At 39.1% G+C, this 20,627-nt stretch overlaps 1 protein-coding gene across 7 annotated transcripts in view; it reads right to left on the reverse strand.

Moving 5' to 3' along the window:
- The window catches only part of BMPER (BMP binding endothelial regulator), a 372,292-nt gene that overhangs the window by 194,761 nt on the left and 156,904 nt on the right, over window positions 1–20,627 (reverse strand). For all 7 annotated transcript variants that reach the window (XM_074198930.1, XM_074198928.1, XM_074198931.1 and 4 more), the window contains 3 exons: window positions 19,032–19,114; window positions 12,547–12,637; window positions 7,173–7,255 (listed from right to left, as the gene is read on the reverse strand). In XM_074198930.1, the coding sequence (XP_074055031.1) occupies window positions 7,173–7,255; window positions 12,547–12,637; window positions 19,032–19,114 (257 nt within the window). The remainder of the gene's footprint in view (window positions 1–7,172; window positions 7,256–12,546; window positions 12,638–19,031; window positions 19,115–20,627) is intronic.

The raw sequence follows: 20,627 nt of genomic DNA on the forward strand, positions 1-20,627 counted from the left end.
ATTAGTATAAGAACTACATAGGAGAAATAAAAAGCTATAGCTAGTTTCATGACTTCCTTTACTTAAACAAATGGAAGCAATAAAGGTAAGCCAGAAGTGCTCTTATGACAAGTGGACTCAAATATAGATATATAGAGATATAGATTACATATAGAGAGAAAGAGAGAGATAGATATCAATATCAATACAGATATAGATATAGATCTTATATAATGTATAATATATGAAGGAAGAAGAGACAAGGAGTTAGGAAGGGAATAAATTGGATAGGGACTTGAATTCTGTCCCTAGCATGCTACCATATGTTAACCTTGGAACCAAACAAAGTATACTCATCTGAATAATGGGCATAAATATAAAATGACTCAAAGAAAAACAAAAGCAAAAGCAAAATACAATGTATTATATGTTAGAAATGAGTCATGACAATACACACACACACACACACACACACACACACACACACAGTCCAAGAAGGACCATCTTGAAATAGATTGGACCCGGAAGTCAGGGAATCTCCTGCTTTGGAAATCTCTAAAATCAACTAACAATTTTTGACTTTGTGAATTGCTCCTATAATATCTTCCTGAACCAGTGTGAATCTGTGTCTAGTGCCTCACTGGCACTTTGAAAAACAATGTGCATTTTCCCATTCCAACTAGAAGAAGGTCATGTCCCAAAGTTGAGACAAAGTGATTAATCATACCAACTATTTCCAACCTGCTGTGATGACTACTCGTCATTATCACCATCTTAATTATAAAATATTATTTTATTATTAATCATAATACTATTTTTGCTTTAAGGATTGTAAATCTATTTTTAAATATTATTTCATTTTATATTCACAATAAGCCTGAGAGATTCATGATTCCAAATCCTGAGCTCTATCCACTATGATCCCTCCATGTCAAATCAGAAAAGAACAAACACAGATTGATCTTATTTGGATATGAAAGTACAAGTGGATTATGGGTTTTTCTTTTAGACTTTCAAGAATTGGGTTTTTAAGTATTCCTTTCTGAAGTGCTAGGGGAGCTGAAAGCTTTCCTAAGTGTTGTTTCCATTATTAGAATGAAGGCTCCTTGAGGGCAGGTCTGCGTTATTTTTCTCTTTATTATTGGGCCCATTTTAGCCCAGTCTTTTGCACATTAATGCTTTCTCCAGTCATTCATGACATGTTTGGTTTTCTACAATTTGTGTACCCCCCACTTGATTTTCCCAATCTTAGGAGACGCAGCATGGTGTGGTGGATAGAAAAAGCAACTTGGCAGTCTGGAAGACCTGGATTCAAGTTCTGTCTCTAATTCATGCTGGGGCTTGATAGCCTTGGTAACCTTTCAGCCCTCCAAGGAAGACTATAAGGTTTGTCCTGCATTGGTCAAAGAAGTTCCATCTTCTACACTGATAAAACCACAGGTCCAATCTATATTTTTAACACCACTATCACAACCTCATTTTACAGATGAGGAAACTGAGGCTCAAGAGGGTCAGGTGACTAGCCTAAGACTCTTGTCTGAACCAAGAGATGAACCCAGGTCTTCCTAATTCTTTTCAAAGTTTTGTACTTTACCAAATGTGATGTCTGTGAAATGACCTTTTTTTGTTTTGGAGGCCTGAACCTAGGATTTCACTGGTAGGAGACTCTTGGCAAGGAAATTTCCTCTATTGAGGTACCTGTTCTATCCCTTATAGTATTGGAGAATTACTTAGGGAACTTGGAAGTTCACCCAATGATTCAGAGGCTTGAACCCAGATCTTTTGAGTGTCCCAGACCAGGTCTCTATTGACTCTCCTATTTGGAATCTCCAGATGTTAAATACATATGGGACATAAAGAAACTCAAGGCCAGGTGTTTTCTTTTCAGTGACTCCCTACTTTGGCAACGCCAGAGAAAAGTTAGCAAAATTATTTTTTTTTTCCTTCTTGCCCAGATTACAGGCAGGTTTACAATACCCAGCCTTCCCTTTCATAGAGAAACCTGGCAGCCTCAGATGTCCCAGGCCCCTCCTCCTGTCCTTCTCAGCTGGAGGTTCTGAGTCCCATCAGACCTGGGTAAAACCCAGATTCCTCAGCATGGGGGTACCCTGCGCTCCCACATACTTCACATGCCAGAGCCCCTCAAGCCTACAGTCAGGGCAACCCTGGCCAACAAAATAGAGATTTTGTAATTACGTGAGGAAGGAGGAGCCCTGGTTGGGAGTTGGGAGCACTGCATTCCAACATCTCCATGGTTACCCTTCTTCCTTCAGGGTCTGGCTTGCCAAGACCTCCCTTTCAAACGTGCAACATCAAAAGAAAAAAGCGTTTATGAAAATTAAGAACCTGGTAGTCTTCGCAGGAGGGCATGAGAAAGGAAACTTGGAAGGTGAATGAATGACTGTATTCCTGACCTCATTCCCCCTCTTCCCAAGAACTCTCCAATTTCTCCTCATCTCTTCTCTTGAAGTAAAGGTTGAAGCTAAGAAATCACCCAATTAAAGTCAACAGGATTAGCCTTATGGGCAGCATGGACTAGTAGAGAGGGCACTGAACTCGAGACATGGAGCATTTGGATTCAAATCCAGCCTCAGACACTAAGTGTGTGACATTGTGCAAATCACTTAGTCTCTGTCTGCCTCAGTTTCCTCATCTAGAAAAAAAGGAGAGAGGGAATTGGATTCAATGGTTAGAAAGTCCCAGTGATCCTAAGGAGAGAATTATCTATTTTCTCATTCAAGCACATATGAAGTGCCAATCATCCTGTGAGAAAGTCATCAAGGAATTTATAATCTAGTAACCTCTAAGACTCTCAAGGGGATTTTAAGTCCATAGGATCATAGGAGAGTCATGAGAGAACATCAAGTCTGAATCCCCTTATTTTACAGTTGAGCTAACTGAGGTTCAGACTGGGTAACACTTCATTAGAGTACTACTCTGAAGGACTTATGATAAAGAATGCTATCCATCCCCAGAGAAAGAGCTCATGCTGTTTGAATGCAGATTGAAGAAGAGGTTTTTTTTGCTATATTTTTCTTAAGGTTTCTTTTTTGTTGGGGGGATGGGGTTGACGTTTTCATTCATAATATGACTATTATGGAAATATTTTGCATAATTACACATTTATAACCTATATCAAATGGCTTGTTTTCTCAATGGGAAAGGAGGAAAGGAGAGAATTTGGAACTCAAAGTTTTAAAAAAATGAATGTTAAAAATTATTTTTACAAGCAACCATGGAAAAATAAAATACTAAATAAATAAATTTTTTAAAAAAGATGTTCTTAGGGTCCCACAGCTCCTAAGGGTCTGTGGTAGGATTTAAATCCAGATGGATCTCCCTTCAGACTGCAAGCCCTTCCCAAGGTGTGAAGACAGAAAGATGACTGGAAGACCTGTTTCATCCTCAGTGAGTCAGTGGACAGCTCGGAGCATCATTTGTTTCATCATCAGTCTACTTGTAGAGTTAGGAGTTTAGGAGATGAGTTTGTCATTTCCTTCCAAATGGAAAATTGTATAAGTTTAAAAAGTTGTCTCAAGGATAGCTAAGAACTAGACCCCTATTTTCTCAGTCATTCAATACTTTCTGTATTTGGGGGCTCTTTTCTAGGAACAGTCCAATGGGGAAACTTCCTCTGCTGATACATTTGAGCAATCCTGTAGCTTTCAGTCTTGGCTGTCAGAGCACTCAGATTTAGTGATTTGCCCAGGGTCATCAAGAAAGTTGGTATGATAGGCAGGATTTGAATCCAGGCCTTCCTGTCCCTGAAATCATATTATTTCTGATGCATAACCCAAACATTAACAGTAAAGGAAAAAGCCTGCCATCTTAATGTGAAAACTCAAATGTTGATATCACACAGATGACTGCTTTTCCTTTGGAATATATAACCAAGAGAGGTAGCTTCTATCTGATTAGACAAAATCAGTCCAATTTTATTCCCTAAGGAAAGACAAGCAGAGGGGCAGCTAGGAGGTGTAGTGGATAGAACACTGGCTCTGAAGTCAGGAGGACCTGAGTTCAAATCCAGCCTCAGGCACTTAATACTTAGCTGTGTGACCTTGGGCAAGTCACTTAACCCCATTACCTTGGAGGGAGAGAGGGGGGGGGAAGAGAGAGAGAGAGAGAGAGAGAGAGAGAGAGAGAGAGAGAGAGAGAGAGAGAGAGAGAGAGAAAGGAAGGGAGGGAGGGAGGGAGGGAGGAAGGAAGGAAGGAAGGAAGGAAGGAAGGAAGGAAGGAAGGAAGGAAGGAAGGAAGGAAGGAAGGAAGGAAGGAAAAGCAAAGAAAAATCAGTGCACCTATACCTGAACAAGCTTATTCCCTTTTATTTCAGAAAAGTAGAATGCAAACTCCCTGAAGGCAAAGACTGTTCCATTTTAGTCTGAATTCCCAGCATCTCTTACAACTCTGGTACATAATGAGCACTTTGTAGATATTTTTTCACTTGAAGTGGCACTTAAATAGTAGGTATGCAATACTTTTTGACTGGATGAATAAATAACTAAACTTCTAATACTTTTTGATTGGATGAATAAATGAATACATTTCTCTTAGTCCCAAACTGGTCTCTTTTCTTGATTCTCTCCTTCTCTCCCTTCCTCCCTTTCCTGTCTCCCTTTCTTCCTCCCCCCTTCCTTCATCTCTTCCTTTTTCTTCCCCATTCTCTTTCCCTTTCTCTGTTCCTCTCTCCCTACCTTCCCTCTTTTCCCACCTTCCTTCTTTCCCTCATTCCTTTCTCTCTTCTTTCCTCTATGCTTTTCTTTTTCTCCTTTCTTCTTTCCCTCCCTCCCTCCTTCTTTTCTCTCTTTCTTCTCTGCCTCCTTCCTTTCTTTTTCCCTCCCTCTTTTTTCCTTTCCTATCTCCTTCCTTCCATTCTTCCTCCCTTCTTTCCTTCTTTTCTCCCTCTCTCTCCTCTTTCCCTTCCTTTCTGTCTGCCTTCCAGACTTCTTGCCTCTTCCCTTCCTCCCTCCTTCCTTCCCTGAAGACTTGACCTTAGTCTGTTGTGTTTGTCTTATTCTGGGCTCTTTTTGTTGGAGGGTGGGGGTGGAGAAGAGTCAGACAGAGTTCTGACAACCCAGTAATTTATGAAGACGCACATGTGATTCTGGTCTGATGAATTTCAGATCCTAAAACCCCTTATGTGTTTTCTTTAATATATGAAGCAGCATTACCAAGGCGCAAGTCATCTTGAGAGAGTCTGCTCTTTATTAGTAAGGATTAAAAGCTTTTTAAAAATACAGTCTTGCTAAGTCACTACTGCAACTTGGGAGGATTAAAGAGACATTTTGAGCAGCCTGTCAAGAATTGATATTTCCCTCTCCTGCCATCTAGGGTTTAGGGTCCTTTTTTTAAATGTTAAAACCTCCATAAAGCTTTCCAATAATGTGTCAAAGTAAGAGCCATTTCCCAATAGAAAAATTGCCAAAGGATAAGAACAAGCATCTTCAAAGGAAGAAATTCAACATATAAACAACTATAAAAAAAGAAAGTGATTCTGAGGCTCTGTCACCCACCCCTCAGACTGACAAAGATGACAATAGAAGAAAACAACTGATGTTGGCAAGACAAAGCTGTGAATTAGTTTAGCCATTCTTGGCTAGTTTGCATCAGAACTGGCAACATTACCAAACTGAGCATATCTTCTGACCTTCCTTCACAACGACTAGACCTATTTTCAAAGAGATCAAAGAAAAGAGAAGAGGATTCATAGGTATACAAATATTTATAACTGCTCCTGTGGTAGCCCAAAGTTGAAAACTTAAGGGACTGTTCTATTAGGGGATGGCTAACAAATTGGGTTGCGTGCATGGAGTGGAAAATTTTGTATCAAACGACACTGGACATTTTCAGAGAAAACTGGGAAGACGTCTAGGAACTGATGCAGAACTAAGAGATCAATTTATACAACAACAACAATGGTATAGAGAAAAGCATGGAAGACTTTAGAACTCTTAAGAGTGCAAAGAGAAACTTCATTGCCATCTTTTACCTATCATGTTGTAGCATAACTACAGCAAGCAAATCACTGCATCTCTCTGTCCTTCAGTTTTCTCACCTTTAAAAATAAGGGGTTACTGGACAAAGTTATGTGTTATGGACAATGTCATCCACATCCAGAGGAGGGGGGGAACACCACAAAATCTGTCCATTTTTTAAAAAACTACTCATGTTTTCCTTCCTCTTCCATGGTTTTCTTTCCTTGTCCTTTAGTCCTAATTCTTCACACAAAATAATTAATATGTGAACATATTAAACACAAATGTATATGCACAGCTCTTACCCGACTATAAGGGAAGGGTGTGGGATGGAAGGGTGGTAGAAAATGTGCAATTTATAAATACACAAGTGGATGAATTTTGAAAAACAGTTTTTTTCCCATTTAATTTACAATATATTCCAACTGATTAAATTCCAATATAATTTCCAATTAACATGTAATTGAAAAAACAAAATTACAAAAAAAGCAAAGAAATGATGAGCAGGGTAGTCTCAGAAAAGATTTACATGAACTCATGCAAAGTGAAATGTACTGTATAAAAAGAAACAGTAATATTTTAAGATGATCAGCTGTGAATGACTTAGCTTTTCTAAGCAATTCAGTGATCCTAGACAAATCTAAAGACTTATAGTGAAAAATGTTAACCATCCCCAGAGAAAGAACTGATGGTGTCTGAATACAGATAAAAGCATACTTTAAAAAAATGTTAAATAGGGGCGGCTAGGTGGCTTAGTGGATAAAATGGATAAAGCACTGGCCTTGGAGTCAGGAGTACCTGAGTTCAAATCCAATCTCAGACACTTAATGATTACCTAGCTGTGTGGCCTTGGGCAAGCCACTTAACCCCATTTGCCTTGCAAAAACATAAAAAAATGTTAAATAAAAATGAGGGAGATTCTATGGTCTCTGAGATTCCTTAGCAAGGAAAGAAAAGGCACCAGGACCCTAAAAGTTCATACCATCCACCTCTGGCCCGTCTTCTCAAGGTCTTACATTGGGGTGGGAAGAATAATCATGATATGATACCCTATAAGGGTGAGGACATTATCATGCATACATCCTCAATATCATTAAATCACAAAACCACATGAAGACACTGTGAAAGAATAGAGCAGACAGAAAAGTCCTATGCTTGTCCTTCCCAGGTAGGCTGCCTAAGCAGGAACCTCTTGGAAGACCCAGGGGTTGTACTCACAGTACACATGCACTTGGTGCATCTGTTCCCTTCAGGCTGAAACTCTTCTCCTTCTTGGTATTGAACTCCTTCAAAGACACATCCTGAAAGGGAAAGAAAATTTTAGTCCATGCTTTAGACTTGAAGGACCCAACTTGTCTCTAACCACTTTCTTTACCATTCTTCTCCAATCAATCCATCAATCAATAAAACAATGAATAAATTGACAAGTGGGTACTCAGAACCTAGTCAAAGCCAAGCAGTATTCTAGATGCAAGTGATAAAAAGACAAAAATAAAATAGTCCCTGTCCAAAAGGAACTAACATTCTATAGGGAGAAACGTGCACATCTCCATTGGAGATTACAATAGATTTTTCAGCCTCAGACACATTAATTGAATATATAAACACACATAACCCTGGTTCAGGGGGAATTAGAGAGAAGGTGAAGTAAGAACTAGCAACTGTCAATTACGAAAGAAAAAATGAAGGAAAGGGGAAATTTCTCTTTATCTATGGCAAAGAATTCTTCCTTTATAAAAATTAGATGAATCTTCATCAGAACAAAGAACCTTAAAATCTTGAGAAAAGGAGGGTTGAGAGAATCAATTGAGTAGGGCAAAGGAAAACAATTACAATTTTTGAACCCTCAACAGTGGAGGAGGGGTTGAAGGTGACGGAAATCTCAGGGGAGACTCTCAAGGGAGAGTACTCGGGTTTGAATCTTGACCTTGTAACTAACTAAATGTATGACCTCTGTGTACCATAGCTCTCTAATCTGTAATTTGTGATACTTAGAGCAGGTGATTTCTAGGGACTCCTACAGCCCTAATAAGAAACAATTAATTTTTTTTAATTTTACTTTAAATTGAAAGCAGTGGAGTTAAGTGACTTGCCCAAGGTCACACAGCTAGGCAATTATTAAGTGTCAGAGGCAAAATTTGAACTCAGATGTTCCTGACTCCAGGGCCATAACTCTGTCTAATGAGCCACATAGCTTCCCCAGCTGACAATTATTTATGTCTTCAAGACTTGAAAAGTGGTTTATCTACATTATCTAATTTGATCCTCACAATAGCCTTGAAAAAGAGGTCTTATTATTATTATCAGCCTCATTTTCCATATAAGGAAATACTGAGGCCAACAGTTGTCCAGGGTTATATAGCTAAAATGTACCTGAGGGAGGATTTGAAACCAGATCCTGCTGATTTCAAGTCTAGTACTTCATCTACTCTGCTTGACTTCACAATCATCCTATGAACTATGAAACCATGGAACAATGAAAGGAAAGAGGCTCGGGGAATTAAAGAAAGACTTTAAATGACCCCTTAAAAATGTGATGGGAGAAATTTGAAATGTACAAGATTTACACACAGACAGACACAGATACACACACAGACATACAGACACAGGTTCAGAGATACACACAGACACACACACACAGACACACCACACACAGACACACATACACACACACACACACACACACAATCAGAACTTGCATTCCAAACCAGCAAAGTAGTTTTGTTATCCTAATACAAGGCCCTTTGGAACCAAATGAAAGTGCAAACAGCATTTTTGACCTTTCCTCTGGTTAAGAGGAAGCCCAATAAACCTCAGAGAGCCTCACCAGCAGAAGACCAATATAGACAGAGACCATAATAGCGATATGGTGTGTGTCCAAAACAGGGGAAAGATTCTCAAGCTGTTGGAAATTCTTTAATGGAACTTTTTAAAGATCTACGATATGGAGGAGGGGAGGGATGGAGAGAGAGCCCTAGGGCAATCCCCTGAGTTTCAGATGACTTTCTTGTCTGTTCAACTGTAATCCAGATTAAGAAATACCCTGGGCCCAACCCCCTGCACTGGACAACAGAAGAGCAGAACGCTGACCCTACACTAACTGAGAGACCTGGGTCTCTTGTCAGCGAACATCTGGTCTCCTCATCATCATCCTTGGCTATGGTCAGAGAAATGCAGTATTAAACAGTTGTGTGTGTGTGTGTGTGTGTGTGTGTGTGTGTGTGTGAGAGAGAGAGAGAGAGAGAGAGAGAGAGAGAGAGAGAGAGTGCGTGTGTTTTATGCCATATCTGAAAACCCAGGAAAGCCATAACCATTCCTTCAAAACTAATTTTTGCCAATGGCCCTCCCAGAGTAGAAAGCAGTCCAAAGGAGAGATTTTTCTAGTCATTAGGTATCATACTCAAATAGACACAGGAGCAGCTAAACTATACCTCTGAATCCCTGAAGATTAATTTAGAAAACCACATATTAATATCATCTATGTTTTATTTTATTTTTATTCATTTAGTTAAATATTTCCCAATTACATTTTAATCTGCTTTGCCTGCCCACAGGAAGTAATACAGGTGATGTGGTGTTTGACACCTCTGCATTAGACTGATGAGCTTCAAATGAGGAAAGTCACCACTGGGGAAGAGGGATTCAGAAACCTTCCCTTGTGTTGCTCTCATCGGGGTGTGCATTCATAGCATCAGAGCTAGTAATTTCAGAGCTAGGGAAGGGAGCACCAAATATCTCTCAGAACACTTTCTTAAAACAAAGTCAGTTGAGAATTTGAGAGAGATATCTAAGACTTTAGGACACAAAGCCTGGGTAAGACCCCAGATACCTGCCCCTACCCACCTACTGGGAGACAATTTTTTAAAAATTTCTTTTGATGCAGGAAGGAAGGGGAGAGCAAAAAAGTAGAAAACACACCAAGAAGGGGTTCTCTGAGAATGTGTCCATGAGGAGACAGGTTGGAGGGAAGAGGAAGTTCACTCACTATCTAGGAGCTTCCCTAGAAACACCCTTGGACATAGGGTCATCAACCTAGCTAGAAAGGACTTCAAGGACCATCTCAACAAGCAGTTTGTTACTTTTTTTGTATTATGGATCCCTAAGACAATCTGGTGAAGTCTATGGATCCTTTCTCAGAAAAATGTTTTTAAATTCACAAAATAAACTATAGAGGATTAACAAAGAAATGAATTGTATTGAAATATAGTTATCAAAATATCTAAATTATTAAAAATTCAATTTTTAAAAAATGTCCAGATCACAAGTGAACTAGTTTAACTCAAGCCTCATTTATGGGGCAAGAACTAAAACCCAGAGAGATTCAATGGTTAAATAAGGAATAAATGACTGAGGGAGGATTTGAATCCAAGGCTTCTGGTTCAGACTCTTTCATACATGTACCTGTACCATGCTGCTTTTGTACTCCTCCATGAGCAAGCATTGTTCTGCTCCTTGCCCACATTGTAGCCTTCCTAGAATCCCTATAAGTACTGATATCTTAGGGTCTACCCTCCATGGGAAGTGATACTAACTGAATGTTAAAGAGAGCATACACAGTGTGCAGGACTGACTTCAAGCCAGAAAGCCCAAGGATAGTACCTGAGGGACTCTGTGCCAGTCATAGACAGTCTGCTCAACAACCCAGTTAACTCTCCAAACCTGTAAATTTATTTTTTTTCCAAGTCTATAAATTTAAGAGGAGGGAGTATCCATTTACATCTATGGAGGGAGTTTCTATAGTGGGAAGTTCTCTATACAAATGAAATCAGAGTTCTAGATCCAATACATAACACAAAAAGAAAGTCATAAAGAAGGTTGTTTCCACTTGGCAAAGTTGTTAAAGTATTATCAGCACCATCTAAATTTTGACACCTTGGAGGAAAGCCCAGATTGCTCTAACCTAGTTTGACAAAAAAAAAAAATTCAGTACTCTGAGTATGACAGAGATAAACATATTAGCTATATTATTCTAATTCTGAGCATCTCTGCTTAAGAGAGCTAGAGGAAAAATCCAATGGGATAGAAATCCATCCTGCCTTGGAAAATTTCAGTGACACAAACCATTTCAGATTAGAATTATAGATTTCCAAAGCCAAGACAAAAATTCCACAATGAGCTAAAATCTCACTACAGAGGGGCAGCTAGGTGGTTAAGTGGATAGAACACAGGACCTGGAGTCAGGAGAACCTGAGTTCAAATCTAACCTCAGATATTTATTTAGTTGTATGACTTTGGGCAAGTCCCTTAACCCTTTTTGCCTCAGTTTTCTCAACTGTAAAAATGAGCTAGAGGATTAAATGGTAAACAATTCAAGCATTTCTGTCAAGAAAACCCCAAATGGAATCACCAAGAATCAGACACAACTCAACAACAGCAGAAACAATAGAGTTCAGCTAAAGGTTTAATTAACAATCTTGCTTCATCAAACTGAACAATAGCCATGTAAAATATGGACACATCTTGGAGAATCGTTTTCCTAAATCAGTCTGGTGAAGAGCAGAGATAGCTAGTAAGTGATAGTAATTAGGTTAAGGAATTTCTGCTCTAAGTCTGATCACTACCTTAATAGAGCTGGTGAAGTAGATAGAGCATTTTTTTTTTTTTAGTTTTTGCAAGGCAATGGAGTTAAGTGACTTGCCCAAGGCCACACAGCTAGGGAATTATTAAGTGTCTGAGGCTGGATTTGAACTCAGGTCCTCCTGACTCCAGGGCCGGTGCTCTATCCACTGCACCGCCTAGCCACCCCTAGAGAATTTTTTAAATGACTACCAGGGACCAGGCAATGTATAAGACTGAATTCAAATCTGTCCTCAGCCATTTATTAGCTGTGTCACCCTTGGCAACTCATTTCACCTGTTTGCCTTGGTTTCCTCAAATGAAAACTAGAGATCCAATAATAATGTCTACCTCCCAGGGTCACTGTAAGAATTACCTGACATATATGTTAAGCTTCTGGCGCACAATAGACAGCCTAATAAATGCTTCTTTTCTTCCTTTCAAACGTTAAAGCTCTATATAAATGCTGCCTGTTTAGTAGTAGTAGTAGTAGTAGTAGTAGTAGTAGTAGTAGTAGTAGTAGTAGTAGTAGTAGTAGTAGTAATAGTATCATTATCAGTATTATCATCATTGTTGTTGTTGTTGTTACCACAGAAGCTTAAGCTTTTGCCCAGTTTTCCTTTACAAAGCAGTGAGGGTTTTTATAAGAACAAGAACCAAGATAAAAGTCATTTGTGCAGGATGCTATTTGAGAAGTGATGTTAGGCAGGACAGATGAGAAATTCTCATTTAAGTAAGATAAAGGACTTGGGTCTGAAAAACTGGCCTCATTCTGTTTAGTAATATGAATGGAAGGGGGCGGCTAGGCATCGCAGTGGATAGAGCACCGGCTCTGAATTCAGGAGGACCTGAGTTCAAATGTGACCTCAGACACTTAATAATTACTTAGCCGTGTGACCTTGGGCAAGTCACTTAACCCCATTGCCTGGTAAAAAACAACGAAGACAGAAATTTAAAAAAATTCATACGCTTGGAGGTCGCAGGGTCCCAGGTGCCTCCTGAAAGACCAGGTTTTGTTCCTTCCTAAGAGTATTACCTGGACAGGTAGGGCAGCACATTCCTGGTTGCTTGGTAGGGTTTTTACAATGAACCACACAGCGCATTTCTGCCTTGGTCACAACTCCTTCCTGAAAAACAAAGGATCATAACCTAGTCAAGTCAGAGTTCTCCTGGGAGAATATTTGCCCTCTCCAGCTGCTGGGTGATAAAACTATAGTCACTAATGCTGGCAAAGCACTCCTTTCTTCTTCTAAGTTCTTACCTGAAGAGGATGATAGCCCTCGACAGCATTAGACATTTCAAAAGGTTACTGCAGAAATGAGGAGACCAGTCCCTTTCCCCCATATCAATGACCAATGTGTCTAGACCCATTGATTCATAAGTCCAAGGTCAAATTCTGATAATTTGTCCCATTAGTCGATTTCTGCTAATGTTAATACCCTTCTTGGACTTAGTCATATTTACCATATCTTTAAATCTAATTCTTTTTCCTACTTAGTTCTCCTCTGGGTCTAGTTGAAGAGAAATACATTGCTAAATCTTTTAAATGAATCACTCTTACAATTACATAATAATTTTTTTTTACAAACAATACCAAAAGAAAGCAAAACATCTGAGTAATTGCAAAGCCAAATCTTGATCCCCAAGAATAATGATGGAATATTCCTCCCTACTTTTGGTAGAGCTAGGGGGAGATGGGTGTTTGGCGTTGCAAGCAAGGCACTTTATTTTAACGTTATGAAATAATCTGTTTACCGTGTATTTGGAAAAAATAAAAATCATTAAATCATCTGTTAGTTTTGCTAAACTGCTTTTCATTTTTTATAAGGGGAGGCTTATGTGACAAAGGAGGGATATCTGGAAGTGACTGATATAAAGAAAAATCAATCAAGTTTCTTTAAAAAAAATGAGCCATCTCTCTAAACCAGAAGTGTTTCTCATTGGTTCATTGTATCACAGATTTAGACCTAAAAAGAATCTTAGTGACACAATGGTGGAGTGGCCTGATTTGAATCCTGTCTCATATAATTATCATCTATTTGACCAAGAGCAATTTGTTTAGCATCTCTTAATTCCCATTTTTCTATCTAAATTCTAGGTGTCATTAGAGAATCATAGCTCTAGATCAGTAGGAAATTCTAGAGGCCTACTACTAACCCTACTAACTACCCATTTCACAAATAAGGAAAGTACAGCCTAAGTAGTTGTCTGAAGTTACACAAGTCCTAAAAGGGACTCAAATGAGTCCAGGTTCACTTTCTACTGGATCCCAATGACGGAACATGTAATGATTATTCCAGGTCATTTATTCTAACCTCTCATTTGGAGAGGAGGAACCTTAGACCCAGAGAGATAAGGTGATTTGTTCAAAGCAGATAAGTGATTGGTGTGATGGGACCAGGATTTGAAACTAAATCACATAATCCCAAATCCAATCATCTTTCTTCTGTGCCATCAGTGATAACATATATATATATATATATATATATATATATACATACATATATATATATACATGTATTACATAAATCAATGCTACTCAATATGTTTCAATCAATATGAAACTATCAAATCATCTTCCCCCCAGATGCACCCATTATTTTCCCCCTTTCAACCACATAGATTACCAAACATGAAATGAAATGCTCCAACAGCAAATGGCATCTTTCAAAATTTTCTCCTTCTTGTCCATCAAGATCTTCCAATTTTCAGGGAAAGTGGGGAGAGGAAAGGGGAAGGAATTCCTGAGCCATTTCTACCCAGAGTATTTTCTTTTTTTAAAAAAAATTATCTTGAAATCAAATACTGAAAAGAGAACATTTCCATATAATCAAGCAAAAGACCCCTCAAGATCTTCTAGTTTTCTGGGAAAGTGGAGAGAAGAAAGGGGGAGGAATTCTTGAGCCACCTCTACCCAGAATATTTTTTTAATTATTATGAAATCAAATATTGAAAAGAGAACATCTCCATATACTCAGGCAAAAGACATAAAAGAAAATCTAAAACTATAAATTTTTATGTCATACCATTTACTTTTTAAGAGTCTGTAATAATATTTACATGTTAGTTTCAATATTGTCCTAATAGTCTGTATTTCCTTCTGAATGCCTTTCTACATGACCTTTGAACTTCAATCAAATGAAGCTGTAAATTGAGCTCTAAATTCTCTCCCCACCAGAAAACCCTAAGGTTTCTACCACCAAGGAAGAACATGATAGCATTCATGATCTCTGGGATAATAAGAAACTCTCTTCTCTGGCCCAAATACTAGCAACTGGCATCTTTCAAAGGGAATTGGCATTAACCACATTGCTCATTATGATGATAATAACAAGAGTTCACATGGACAGAGTGTAAAGGATTTTGTAAAGTGACCTCATTTCAGCATTTTACTGTATTTCCCCATGTATAATACACTTTTTTTTTTAAAATGGGGTCTAAAAACTGGGAGCATCATATCTAATGGTGATTTTTTCCTTGCATTTCCCTCTCTTTTGCACTTTTTGTCTTTGAACTCATTGTTTCACATTTGTTACTGGTATATTAGGTGATGTTTTGCCACATCCTGCCCAGAAATGGCTCAGAAAAGATTTTGGTCCAGTTCTGAATTCAAGTTCAAAGTAATCCAGTTTGCCAAAGTGAATGGAAATTGTGCTGCTGAACATCAGTTTGGTCTTCCTCTGACTTAGAAAGTGATCCAAGACTGACTACAGGAAGAAGAAACCCGACTGAAACACCCCAGCAGAAGAAGGCCATGAGAGGCAAGTCAGCCAAATGGCCTGAGCTAGAGAGGGAATTGAAGAATTGGATGGAAGAGCAAAGGACAATGGGAATTCCTTGTCCACAAAGATGGTTCAGAGAGAGGCCAGAAGAATTGCTGATAAAAAAGAAGTGACTGAATTCCAAGGAGGACACCATTGGTGAGTGGTGCTTCAAGTTCATGAAACAGAATGGACTTAGCATGCATCTATGCCCCAGACTTGCCTAAAAGATGCCTGAAAGTTATGAGCAGAAGGTCCTTAAATTTTATGATGAATTAAACTTGAATTCAATAACTTTATGTAATATATTTTTTTCAAATTTCAGGCTCCCAAATTAAGGTGCATCTTATACATGGGAGAGTGATATATATATATATATATATGTATAAAACATATATTATACATATATATGTATATCCTGAAAATGGATGATCTGGATTTCAAAAAGGAGGCTGACTTTTAGTGAGGTTATGTTATATAGTTAGACTTTCTGTAACAAGTTCAAGGTGGGAAAAATATAGTCCATGGGGACTTGGGCTCATGACTATGGGTCAGGAAATTTCCTTTCCCCCTTTTGAAGTCTCAGAAGCAACCCCCCACTTGACCAGGAAGCTTCTAGAAGTCTGCTGATACCTCAGGTAAGGGACCCCCCTCCCCATCCCCAGGTCTAGTAGGGTTTACGTAGTTCAACTGGCAGGAAATGGGCAAAAGTCTGGCAGCCAACTTCAGAGGAAACAAAAACATTGGGCAGAGAAGGTTACCTTGCCCTCCTCTTCCCTGAGAGGAAAAATGTTAAGAGAGATGAAAGGGTCTGATGCCTCAGATCTAGTGATTTCCCCAATGGAGGCCAAGCCACAGAATATTTCTTTGCTTCCCACTGCTAGTTATAATCCTTAAAGGAGATGTGGTTGAGGTTTGGTGGGGTTGTGGTCTCTATCTCCATTTGGAAGGGAGAGGAGATGAACAAAGGGGAAATGATAAAGGAATAAGGAAATGAGGAGGGCAGGGGGAGAGAGATAGGGAACAGAAAGGAGACCTGAGGGCTAAGAAGGGAATAAAAGAGAAGGAGAAAAGGAATTAGGGTGGGATGGGAGAAAAGGAAGGGAAACAAGAGGAGAGGAAAGGAGAAAGGGAAGAGACATCTCAAGCTCAGACTGTCCAAAACAGAACTCATTATCTTTTTCCTGAACTTTCCCCTCTTTCAAGCTTCTTTGCTACCTAGGACACCACCACTGTCCCAGCGGTCATCAGTTTGTCAACCTCAATTGTCTTGATTTCATATAGTCAATCTGTTTCTGAGTCAAGTCATTTCCATCTTCCTATCTTGTCTATGACCCCTTCTCTCCTCTGACACTATTATTACTTGGAACCTCACACCTGATTGGTTTCTCTTCTCTCTAGTGTGTCCTCTAGTCAGATGTCAAAGTGAAGGTGACCTTGCCCCTCATCCACACAATCAACTCCAGAGGCTCCCTTTTGCCTTCAGGATCCAATAGAAAAGCCTCTGTCCATCCATTCCAACTTCCTTGGTCTTCAAACACTAATAGTCACCTTGTTGTTCCTCTCCAGTAACATGCCATCTCCTGATTTTTGCCCTGATTCTGTATCTCTCATTGTGCCCTATTCTTGGGGTGTTCCCCCACCATACTTTGGTCTCCTGGCTCAATGCCCCACTTCTGCTGGAGTCCTGGCTTGGTCTCCTCCCAAAGCCCCCCAGACACACTAGGTTCACAGCTCTCCCATGTACACCAAATATAGCTTGCACCAACAATTACTTAAGGGCTGTCTCCTCTATTTGGAAGGGTGGTTCCCTGTTTTTGCCTTTCATCCTATCCCTGATGTTTACCACAATGTCTGAAATCTTGTAACTAGTGAATAAATGTAGCTGACTGAGGAAACGGGGAGGAGAGAAAAGAAGAGAAGCCAAGGGAAAGAACACACAATAAAGGAGAGCAGGCAAATTGAGATTAAGAGAGGAAAAAAATCTGAGAAAAGATTTGAGGAAAGGAAGGTTTGGGTTTTTCTATTTTTTTAACCTACAATCTGTACAAAAGTATTTTTAAAGGTAATTCTGAATAGATTCTGATAAAAGGAACCTTTGACGACTAGCAAACTGTCTTCAGGTCCCCACATCCCACCTTTTTCCTCTCCCCTCCCTCTCTGGGACCATCCCCTTCAGCTAACACTGGGCATCCTGCAATGGAGCCCAGTTTTTCTCTTGCCTCCCCCTCCATTCCCCAAACAAAACTCAACCAGCCTGCCATTATCTCAGGTTCTATATATTTGTATATCTACAAATGCCTATATAAGTATGTATAAGTTGAAGGAATTTGTTTTTCTTGACACGCATTTTTATTACACGAAACTTGTTTTATTCTTTCTTTTTCCCAGCAGAATGAGATAGAAGACCAAGAATCTTTTTTCTATTCCTTTTTTTTTATTTAATAGAGAGGGGGTGATGCTACAGAAGTGAAATGTTACCAAGTATTTTCAGATGAGGTCACTGTAATAATAGTTTTACTTAATTGTTTTCCTTTGTTACAAGAGACCTCTCAGGAAGCAGGCTTCATCTGTATACATTTATAATATAAAAACAAAACATAGCAATAAAACTTTATTTTTGGAAACTAGAGATGAGAATAATAACACTTCCCAGAAAGAAGTGGACTCCAACAAGAGCCCCTAAAATATTGTGTGGAAAGTTCTTGGCAAACCTTTCAGCACTATGCAAATATCTACCTTATCATCCTCCTATCATCATCATCATCATCATCATCATTAACAAATGTACAGATTTCTTCCCAGGCAAGGACTATTTTAAATCCAAATTTCCTGCCACCAAATACCACTATGTTCAATGAGAGCAGAGGTTATTCTATCAGTATCAAGTTAAAGGAGGCAGATCCCTGCTTGTGGAATCAGGGGATTTTAAGCCCTGTCCAGGCATTGACTAGAAGGGTTACCATAGATAACTCACATCATTGCTCCTTCCCTCAGTTTCCTTATTTGCCAAAAAAAAAGGCACTGAACTATTTATCCTTGAAAATCCTATCTCAGATCATAACAGCCTTCAAAAGGAAGGAGAACCCTTTTTTCTGTATTGCAGAAGAGTTTTCTTAAGTGGACCAAGATATGGGGGTATTATTAGAGGACCATTTCTCGATTTAAAAAAAATTTTTTAAATGAAGATTAAAAAAAAAAGTTTCCCTTCATTACCCTCAGTCTAACTCTGCAATGTTCACAGCCTGGAGCACTTCACAGAGGTGGGATATGGTCTCTGCTTTCCTTGGTCTCCCTGGAATCATTAGAGGCTAAAGTCGGATTGTTTCTGAATTTAGCAGGTTGACATCATTGAGGTTCCTGAATCCTAATTGCTTGGATTTAATATAATTTGCAGATTGGCTGACTTTCAGAATGATTCTAAATCAAAGAAAGAAAACATATACACTTAAACAAAAACCCTCTTTTCTGCTTATTGGAATTCATGTCTTTCCTAAGACTCACTCCACAGGAAGACCTGCATTTTCCCTAAGGTCTTATGCATCTTATGGAGTTCCCCCCCACAACAACATTCCATGAAGTTGAACAATTCAGCTGTGTGTTTCTAAGACTGACTTGTCCTGGGGACCTTCAACATCCTGATAAATGTTGCAATAAATAGATGCAAGACTATAGGTTCCTTTTACGGGAAGGGAGTGGTTGGAAAAGGTCAACGGAATCACTTTGGAGAAGACTAAGAGTTCTGGCTGATTTTCCTTACCTGGCATTGGTGGAGGATACAGGGGTTGCCTGGGACCAGCCATTTTAGGGAGCTGTTGTAGGTATTTCCTTCATAGTTACAACCTAAGGAGACAAAGAGACAAAGAGAATGAGAGAAATAGATCATGTTTCATCTTTTTTTATAAAGTCCCAAAACAAAAGCAAAAATAAATCATCCCAGGAGTTTAAGGAACATCAAAGGGTTGCTTTTCAGCTGGCGCAGTGGAAAGAGTGATGGGTTTGGGGTCAGAGGAGCTGGATTCTAATTTTGCTTCTGCCACTCATTACCTGTGAGACCTCGGTTTCCTTATGTATAAAATGGTGAAAATGGACTAGGTCTAGGATACTCAGCCAACTTCAGTGATTTCACTTCTGTATTAAGTTGTCATTTCATATTAGCCGTTCTTAGGCTAATCCTGGGTTTCATCCCCAGTGCTGAGGATGCTCAAACTCTTTACTCATATCTAAGGGTTAACAAGTGATGTCTAAATGGAAAAACCATCCCATAGAATCCAAGAAAGCAAAGTTAGAGGACCAAGAGTTGAGAGAGACTTCTCTCATAATGCTTTCATTCCATTCAGGTTATCACCTCCACCCCTTTCCCACCAGAAAATAAAACTCTGGCCCTGACCCACCCTGGCTTTGAGTGGCTCTCTTTGGACTTCTTTGCTCTGTCCCCAGCCTATCTGGATGTTCTAGGATATCCCTAGCCATTGCTGTACCCTCAACCCCTTTCCAGTTCTCTTACATGAGTTGTCTTTTCCCTTTTCCACTTCCCTATTTTGATTATTCCTCATTTATCCTGTGTATATCTTGTGTGTATATAATTGTTTGCTTATTATCTCCTCCATTAAACTGTAAGTCCTTGAGAGCAGGGACTGTTTTTGTCTTTCTTTGTATCCCCAGTCACTTAGCAGGGTTCCTAGTGGGCACTTCATAAATGCTTTTTGACTGACTGACTCATTAGAATGTAAACTTGAACACAGAACTGGCTCATTCACTTTTAATTATAATACTGGTGCTTAGCATGATGTTTGTCATATAGAAAGTACTTAATAAATGTTTATCCAACCATCTATTATCTCCTCTATTTATCTTACTGTCTGTCTATCCATCCATCCACCCATCTTTCTGTCTGTCTGGCTAATTAGCTATCTACCCATCCATTGAGCCATCTATCAGAATATTTATCTATCCATCAATCTGACTTTCTATCTAGCTAGCTATCCATGAATCAATCTATCTATCTTTCTATTGAGGGACCTCAGAGGCCATTTATTTCAATCTCCACTGTTTATGAACATGGAAATAGAGGCCCAGAAAGGTCAAGTTATTTGTCCAAAGGCACATAACTACCGAGTGAATAGGCATAAGTGGAAGAGCTGGGATTTGAAATCATGTTCTATGACACCGATGCCAGGTCTTTTCTTGACTATACCTCTGTGATCTAATACCAGATGACCCAAGATCTTGTTCCTAAGACCAGAAGTTCAAAGGTCTAGAAATCCATTTAGTACAGTACCAGAGAGCACCAACCAGAAAATAAAAATGAATGGGGAGAGATGGCAAAAATCTAGATTCTTAACTAAGAATCTTA

Source organism: Macrotis lagotis, chromosome 8, assembly GCF_037893015.1.
Source record: "Macrotis lagotis isolate mMagLag1 chromosome 8, bilby.v1.9.chrom.fasta, whole genome shotgun sequence".
Classification (NCBI taxonomy): domain Eukaryota; kingdom Metazoa; phylum Chordata; class Mammalia; order Peramelemorphia; family Peramelidae; genus Macrotis; species Macrotis lagotis.